Source organism: Zea mays, chromosome 9, assembly GCF_902167145.1.
Source record: "Zea mays cultivar B73 chromosome 9, Zm-B73-REFERENCE-NAM-5.0, whole genome shotgun sequence".
In the NCBI taxonomy this organism is placed as follows: Eukaryota; Viridiplantae; Streptophyta; class Magnoliopsida; order Poales; family Poaceae; genus Zea; species Zea mays.
The window spans coordinates 8,426,535-8,435,461 of NC_050104.1; the positions used below are offsets into that span (position 1 = coordinate 8,426,535).

Sequence of the window (8,927 nt, forward strand, 5' to 3'; positions counted from 1 at the left end):
GAAAACAAAATGTCGTTTTGGGCTGCCACCACGGAGCCCGTTACTCCCATGCGGCCAACTTGCCTTCACCAAACAACACGAGAAAATTAATAAATAAAATAAAATGGTGTTCTCTTGTTCATTGAGTACATACTATTAAGACATGCATAGCCCTCTTAGGCCTAGACTTCTATACAGGCTAGTATTACACAGCCAAGGGACTTTCATAGTGTCAAACTTCATCCACACCAACAGAAAATGGCAGTTCCAATTGGTGACCGTCACCGTCTGTATCAGGTCATATGACTTGACAAATCCACGTAAGTATGCATAGTAAATAATGTATGAGATGTCCAGTCTTGCAGATTTGCACCAAGGCAAAACTATAACCACCTCATAAGTTATGATAGCTAAGTAGATAGACCAGATCAAATGACACTGGCCTATCTACAAGATTACAAGCCCGGAGCAAATGGCACTGGCCAATCTACAAGATTCAAGCTAGTAACTCAGAGAACGAGATATCATGCCACGAGGTTAGTTCTGTCTTTGGCCTGTAAATAACCAACCAGCAAGAATGGATTTATAAAGTCCACGTCGGCGACTTTAAAGCATACAGGAAGTTGTCGAGTCAGCAGGTTTAAGCTACAAATCTTTCATTGGAATCTTGGTCTTTTCGAAGGACCTTGATCAATGATAGGGTCAAGTTGAGGCGGTGCCTCTGATGCTGCCACATCATCCGGCGCTTTCTCTTGTTCTGCTGATGGTGGGACATAGCCCTCGGGGTAAGGGGGTGGGGGAGGAGCAGCCCCTATCTGAAATAGAAAATGTGTTAGTTTTGAAATTATAATTAACCAACAAAGGAAGACACACTGCAGGTCAACGGGATCAACAGTCACAAGTTAGCGGAGGATGAATTTAGCCGCTTATTCGGTTGCGTCTGGATCGAAGAGGATTGAAATGGATTAAATCCCTCATTAGTCAATTCAAACAAGGCCTAAGGGCTTGTTTAGATACCTATGTATTCACCTCAATCTATGTGCGTTGAAATGGTTTGTGTATAATTTAGTATAAATTCTACACCAAACCACTCCAGAAAAAAATCATATTACCTTCCGTTTCAAGGATGACAGGATATGATCAATTCGTTTGAGTTCCTTCAGGTCGATTGCTTCCTTTTGGGTCTTTGATTCAGAGGCTACTGCATCGGGCTCGGTTTCCACTGCAATGTAAAGACAGACATTCCTGGTGTCACCTTAGTTTTTTCCGAGTATCAGGAAGTTGAACAGAGAACACAGATGCAGCTACCTCAAAGCTGAAGCAACATGGGATTTGTGAATATACACAGCAACTATTTTCATGCATCTGATCTTTTATGCAATTATCACCATCAAGCATTACCAAAGGCTCAAGATAAAACTAAACTTTCCATCAAAACTAAGTTGCATCTACTCCATCCCAACTTAAAAAAACTCGACCGGTAGGGGAAAGACCACTCCCACGATATTATATTAAAACAAGCTCAATCGGAGCCTCGACCCAGAAAGGTCACAAGTTGACCTCTCATGCAGCATGAGGGTTACACCATTCCAACTTTCTTCGAGAGTCAAAGCATCTCAAGTTTCACCAAGTTATATGATAAAATAGAGGTAGTACAGTTTTGTTTCTTTTCTGAGCTCCAGTGGCCAAGCCACGAGGAATTATTAAAAAATGGATAGGCCAAGCAGCAATCTGGCGACTAGATCTAGGTTAATAGTTCAGAGACTAAACATGTTGCTGGAAAACCATAAATTATATGTGCACTTTTGTGCCAACAGAAAGTGTAGGACACTCTACTGTCACAGATTCAAAAACATGTAGCAAACTATCAAAATACTCTTTTTCACAACATGTTATCTGCCTTAACCTCAAATGAAACATTATACCATGACACATAAAAAGATTGAAGGACAGCAAAAAAAAAAAACCTTTAGCCTGAAGCAATTTAGGGCTGGTTCTGCCTCAACCCATGATCTGTCTGCTGCTAATATATGCATAGGTTGCTGCTAGTTTCTAAGCACACCACCAAAAGAAAAGAATGGAACAACTATAGCCACTCCTATCTAAGTGTTCACAACCAGCATACTTTTACTGCCAGCATTCACTGTGTTGTGCCCATTATTCTATCCAGTGATAACAAGCAGAACTACTGATTCATGTACCAGATTGTCTAAAGTAATGAGTTTAGGAAGTTTAAGCGGTATTGTCAAATCAAACATAAGATTAAGATTAATACACAATTAGAAGGTTGACAGCCAAAAAATCAGAAAATGTAAAGAAAACACTTGGCTCAGTAACAAGATGTTCACAAGTTCCTACGGCGAGTTAGCTGGTGTCATTCTAGTTAGTGGCGACAACACAATGAGTTATCCTCTAGTCATGCTAGAAATTTAGCTTACGATGTTCAATTGTTGCAGATCCTGTGTGGCCTTTTAAGTTCTTGTTTAAGTCTAAATGTTTCGTGGTGGTGATTACTATAGCGATCTCGCACAGCCCTTGCTGGAGTTTTCCTGTGGTATGCTGTGGTGGTAAATAGTTGTAATTTTGCAGGTAACCTTTTTTGGAAACGATATTGTAAGGCATTATTACAAAGAGAATTAGATCAGGGGTTTAGATTTGGGCATCTGTAACTAATCTAACACTAGTTTCTTCAGAAATCAGAAATGAATTCAGAACGACAATTCATTGTAAGCAGTCTAACGATTTTGCAATTTTAGTGAGTCATTCTATAAATCAGAATATCTGATGCTTTAAAAAGTCACATGTTCCTACTCATAAAGTTTATATAGTTCTATATGATAAATCCGTCACAGGTTGGTGGTGCATGTTTGATTCAACAGGTAAACTATAGCAAGCCATGAAAAATTAGACCAGTTGATTGTTTCACAGGAGTATCTCACTAGAAGTAGAAACTCAACACAAAGTTTGGCCAAATATTTAATCACAATGAAATTTAAGACATGGAATTCTTTAATCAGGACTCATGTAACACCATGGGGATGAGGCACCTTACAATCAATCCTGTGAAACAGGTAAACAGAAATTAAATGTACAAACAGGTAGCACACAAGGATCATACCGTTTCCAATCTTCTCCAACTTTGAACATGCTATGGTAAAGGCTTTTGATATATGATGCATAGCCCTGCTCTGCAATGTTACAAGAACAGTTCAAGTAAAACTCGCTAGTTGCTACGACCAAAAATACACAATCACATTGTATATGATAGGCCTAAAGCCTCCAACTCCAACAGATCACAAGAACACATACTAGCATAAGTATTTTGGTGGCTGGAACGACATAGCCATTTTTTCTATTTTCTCTCCTACTAATATAGCCAATGTGAAGAAGGGCGGAAGGACAGGCCTAGCGCAGTGGTGAGAACCCCTTCCACTGAGCCAAAGGTCCTGGGTTCTCTCTAAAAAAGTGCAGCCGTGCAGGGGTAAGGCTTGCCTCGGTTATTCCTTCCCAGACTCCACTCATGTGGAAGGCTGGAAGTTGCCACTGCCAACACTGGATCTGTCCTAGGCCCTATTTTTTCGGCTTCTGGCCAGATTCTAGTCGTCTGAATCAGCTTCTGGCAGCCAAATGCTTCACTTCTCAGCCCACTTATGTGAGAATCGCTTCGGTGAAAATCGTCCAAATCAACGTGAATGCACAATATGCAATCGTCACGATAAGAGGAATTTGCCACTTCCTAAACCCTAAACCGTGCAGACCCCTTCATCTTTCTCCGTACGCAAGCCCCGCGATATCCAAATTCTCGTCATAGCTAGATTATTCAGGAATCCATATTCTCAGAGAAGCTCTTCGGAAAAAAGTTGTCCAAAACAGGGACCTAATATAGCCAATGTGAGCTAAAAATCAAGCTGTGATAATCCCTAATAAATGCAGAATGTTACCCCAACTCATCAGCCTACTACTCAATGCTGAAATTTAGCTAAAGTAAATGTTATGAATCTAGACTCTAGCATACACCTAGACAAAGGATTATTTCCAACAGTATAGCCCAATTAAAATGTCCAAAGAATGAAAGGCTAAACTAACAAAAAATGTGTGCAGAACATTTTAATTGCATTGAGTCATTGACAATCAGAAAAATGAACAGCTAGGAATCCCATTGCAAAATAAAAGGAAAAGAGGCGAGAATATACTATGCGTGAGGCGAAGACGTTGCAGAGCTGTGGCGCCTGGTAGATGGAGCCGTCAAGGATGTAGTAGGCGAGCATGGGGCTAGATTTCTCGGGGCTCTCCCGCTTCTGCTTCCGGATCACAAATAGGTGCGGCTCCATCACTTCGCTCAGAAGGTACTCCATCCCGGTCATCTTCCTGCGACCACAACACCAATCGAATACCAATACCAAACCAAAAAAATCCAGACGAATTGGTGGGAGATGGGGAGCCAAGCTAAGTGTTGTACGTCAGATGAGACATGTCGAGGGGGTGGATTTGGCGCGATCGGAGGGACTCGTTGTTGCAGGTGATGTCGTAGAAGGGGGAGAGCGCGAAGTAGTCGAAGACGAGGTTGCGATCGAGCGGGTAAGTGTCGAGCCACAGCTGGTCGCGGAAGCAGATCCCAGTCATGTCCGTACCCGGCGGAGGCAGGAGCGCCACCGCGCCATCGGGGCCCGGCGGGGGCAGCGGCGTCGCCGACATCGCCGTGCGGGAAGCGCTGTACTACGACTCCACGAGCGAGAGACCTCGGCCCACCAAATCGAACGGAAAAGTGGGGCGGACGCGGCGCTGTCGATACGTCGGTGGGCAGAAAGCCAAGGGCGGCGTCGCGGGGAGCGGAGGGCTGACAACGACAGCGCGGGAAGCGTGCGGCGTCTCGGGGAGCGGAGGGCTGACAACGACAGCGCGGGAGGCGTGCGGCGGCAGGCCGAGGGTAGTGGCGCAGGGAGCTGAGGTGGTTCGTGTGGCGGCGTGGGGGGGCAGGGAGTGAGGACGGCGGTCGGCGGCGCTGGGGGTCCGATCCCGCGAGATGCGAGTGACGGAGAAGAGAAATAGAAGAGAGAGAAAATGAAAAAATTACTGGCAGGTGGGTCCCATATGTCATGGTCTCGTCTTATTTCTTTTAACCTTCCCAGTTCTCTCTGTTGAATTCCGACTTCTACTTGTTGATTGGTAAATAAATTTTCCTAGTTGACCTCCCGCTCTTACCACGTGATTGTTTTCCTTGAGTGTGGAGCGTCTGCCTATTTCAGTCTGGGTTGCTGGAAACGCAGCGGAGCTGTATCTCCGCGCATGTAGACGAGAGAGCTAAATAAAGGTTATACGGTACGCACGGGAGCAGGCTGCCGTCATCCTCTACAGCCAACCAATCATAAATTTTGCATGGTCAACTGTACCCGGTGCCTGGGCGTGGCTGGCGGCACAACCAATCACGTAGTTATTTGTTGATTGGTGAGACAGGAAAATATGAAATGGTATTCAATAACACTTCTGGTTTGATTTTAGCAAAAATATGGAAGTGAATCCATAAGGACTAGTTAACCTCGTTAGGTGATTATGATGTCAACTCGTTTCCCCATGTGGAAAGGCCTCTCTGGGAATATTTTTATATGGCCACTCGGAGGCTAACATTTCACGAGTTATCCGTTTGCATTGCTAATTAACTATCCATCCACACAAACTTTCATGAACTTACCTAGGCGGCAACAGAGTGTATGGTGGAGGAGGAGCTTACGGAGCGAGAGGCCGAGAAGGTCAACGAGCGGACAACAGAGGCCTCCAACACATGAGGCGAGAGGGACGATCGATGGGGAAGGTTGTCCGTTGTCGATAGGTTGGGCATTTTACGTAGGTTATTTGGGTTTGGGTTGGGATGTGCGGGTATTGTATGCTCCTAAACAAGTCAAAGAAATGACCAGTGAAAATTTCTCACGTGGGTTGCTGGCACGGGAAATGCTTGGGATCCTGGTGGGGAACTGGGGACACGAGTTGCCAAACTGGCCCAAAAATGTGGCATGGTGGTACAGGATAAAAAGAAGCACAATAAATTTGAGATATGTTTGCATTTGCAGCATATCTACTCGTAATATGAGGGTGTCAGGATAAAGAATACCACAATAAATCTATATCACTATATAATCAATCAGTTTAAATTTTGCAAAACTCAACTAACCAAATCACCACACTTATAACCTCCACTAAATTCACCAAGCAAGTTACACCCAGACTTAGCACACATTCAAAACCAACGGTTTAGATCGTTAGATAACCTCATTTCTCTTATTCACTCAAATCCAATGGATAATATTATTTAGATTATACATCATACATCATCCCTCCCTCTCCTCTCACCCATGACCTCGCCACCCCACGCCGCCCCTCCCCCTCACCCGCGTTGCTGTCGTCGACCCCTCCCCCTACGCGAGATCGTAGTGTTAGCACGAGTTATATGCTAGTCTAGAAGTAATCTGGAGCTCCACCATTTATTAACTCGATAAATACTTCTATCTTTTGTACATGTTGCATTAGTGTCGGCGTTTCGAGACCGGGGGGTCCCTAAGCTGACGAGTGAATGTGTCGCGTGCCCCAGCCCAGATGGGTCGAGCGCGTGGGCGAGCGCGAAGGGGGGAAGCGAGGTGGCCGGAGATGGGCGTGACAGAGGTGGAAATCCCGCGGCCTTCGTGTTCGTCCCGCGCCCAGGTCGGGTGCGCTTGCAGTAGGGGGTTACAAGCGTCCACGCGGGTGAGGGAAGCGAGCGGCCCCAAGAGAGCGCCTGTCCCGTCCTCGTCCCCGCGCGGCCAACCTTCTCTAAGAAGACCCTGGTCCTTCCTTTTATAGGCGTAAGGAGAGGATCCAGGTGTACAATGGGGATGTAGCAGAGTGCTACGTGTCTAGCAGGGGAGAGCTAGCGCCCTAAGTACATGCCGATGTGGTAGCCGGAGAGATCTTGGCACCCAGCTGGTGTGATGTCGTGGCCGTCGGAGGAGCGGCGGAGCCTGGCGGAGGGACAGCTGTCGGAGCGGTCGAGTCCTTGCTGACGTCCTCCTGCTTCCGTAAGAGAGCTGAGAGCCGCCGTCGTCACAGAGCATGCGGGGCGCCATCATTGCCTATCTGGCGGAGCTAGCCAGATGGGACACCGGTCTTGTTCTCTGCGGCCCGAGTGAGCTCGGGGTAGGGTGATGATGGCACTTCCTGTTGACGTGGCTGGCCCGCGCCCTAGGCTGGGCGACGTGGAGGCTCCTCCGAAGCCGAGGTAGAGTCTGTCTTACATGGCCGAGGCCGAGTCCGAGCCCCTGGGCCGGGCGAGGCGGAGGTCGTTTGGCCGAGGCCAGGGCGGAGTCCGAGCCCTGGGGTCGGGCGAGGCGGAGTTCGTCGTCTTCTGGGGCTTAGCCCGAGTCCGAGCCCTGGGGTCGGGCGGAGCGGAGTTCGCCGTCTTCCGGGACTTAGCCCGAGTCCGAGCCCTGGGGTCGGGCGGAGCGGAGTTCGCCGTCTTCCGGGACTTAGCCCGAGTCCGAGCCCTGGGGTCGGGCGGAGCGGAGTTCGCCGTCTTCCGGGACTTAGCCCGAGTCCGAGCCCTGGGTCGGGCGGAGCGGAGCTTCCTATGGTGCCTTTGGCAGGGCCTGACTGCCTATCAGTCTCACTCTGTCAAGTAGCACTGCAGTCGGAGTGGCGCAGGCGACGCTGTCCTTTTGTCAGGCCGGTCAGTGGAGCGGCGAAGTGACGGCGGTCACTTCGGCTCTGCCGGGGGCGCGTGTCAGGATAAAGGTGTCAGGCCACCTTTGCGTTAAATGCTCCTGCAATTCGGTCGGTCGGTGCGGCGATTTAGTCAGGGTTGCTTCTTAGCGAAGGCAAGGCCTCGGGCGAGCCGGAGATGTGTCCGCCGTTGGAGGGGGGCCTCGGGCGAGACGGAAATCCCTCGGGGTCGGCTGCCCTTGTCCGAGGCTAGGCTCGGGCGAGGCATGATCGAGTCGCTCGTATGGACTGATCTCTGACTTAATCGCACCCATCAGGCCTTTGCAGCTTTATGCTGATGGGGGTTACCAGCTGAGAATCAGGAGTCTTGAGGGTACCCCTAATTATGGTCCCCGACAATTAGATTTGCTATGAGTTAAATATTTTTAAATTTAAATATTATTTTTTAAAAAATAGGTTAGTAATATAAGATTTATGATTTAAATTTACTATAAGAAAATACTTTTATAATATGTAGTTCATACATATTGTGAAACTATTTGAATTTTTTTAATTAATGGTCAAGGTTTTTTAAGAAAAAAGAGGTCAACCTACAAAAAAATAGGTCAATAATATAATATTAATGTTTTTTCTCGAACATACAGGAGAGATGTGCATGTTTATATTAAGAGAAAGAAAAGGTCCATCATATCACCATGGATCATAGTGTGAGATGTAGAAACTGAAGAAAATACTTACAGCTAACAAAACAAAAGGGCCTGACCTAGCTATCTATAAAAGTTATACCAACAACCTCCCTAGATTCGGGGCCATCAGCCCTTTGGTCCTAGCTAGTTGCCAAAGAGGGATCTCATTCTTGACCTCCTGCACCATAGCTAGGATAGAAGGTGTAGAGCCTTCAAAAACACATGCATTGCGATGCTTTCATAGAACCCAAGCTCCCAGAATGATCAGAGAGTTAAATCCTTTTTCTATTATTTCTAAACCTTCTTCAAGGACTTATGCCACCAATCCAATGGTTACATAATATTGTACCAAAATTGTCTAGCAAAAATACAAGAGGTCAAACTATGTTGGGCATTCTCCTTTCCTAGTCACAAAGAGGACATTTCTTAGGATGAGGAAGTCCTCTTTTTTGTAAACAGTCAGGAGTCCAACAAGGATTCCAAATGGCTAGCCAAATAAACATCTGCATTTCCCTAGGGCCTAACATTTCCAAAGCCACTTCTAGGACTCAAAGAATATACAACCGACAAAAAAGG

At 46.7% G+C, this 8,927-nt stretch overlaps 1 protein-coding gene across 1 annotated transcript; it reads right to left on the reverse strand.

Moving 5' to 3' along the window:
• Window positions 1–222: 222 nt before the first annotated feature.
• LOC100279775 (uncharacterized) lies at window positions 223–5,005 on the reverse strand. The gene is made up of 5 exons (NM_001152733.1): window positions 4,439–5,005; window positions 4,173–4,347; window positions 3,098–3,167; window positions 1,092–1,201; window positions 223–794 (listed from the first exon to the last, which is right to left on the reverse strand). Exons 1-5 carry the CDS (start codon window positions 4,672–4,674, stop codon window positions 636–638), a joined length of 750 nt encoding a protein of 249 aa, NP_001146205.1. The 5' UTR covers window positions 4,675–5,005; the 3' UTR covers window positions 223–635.
• Between the last annotated feature and the right edge of the window lie 3,922 nt (window positions 5,006–8,927).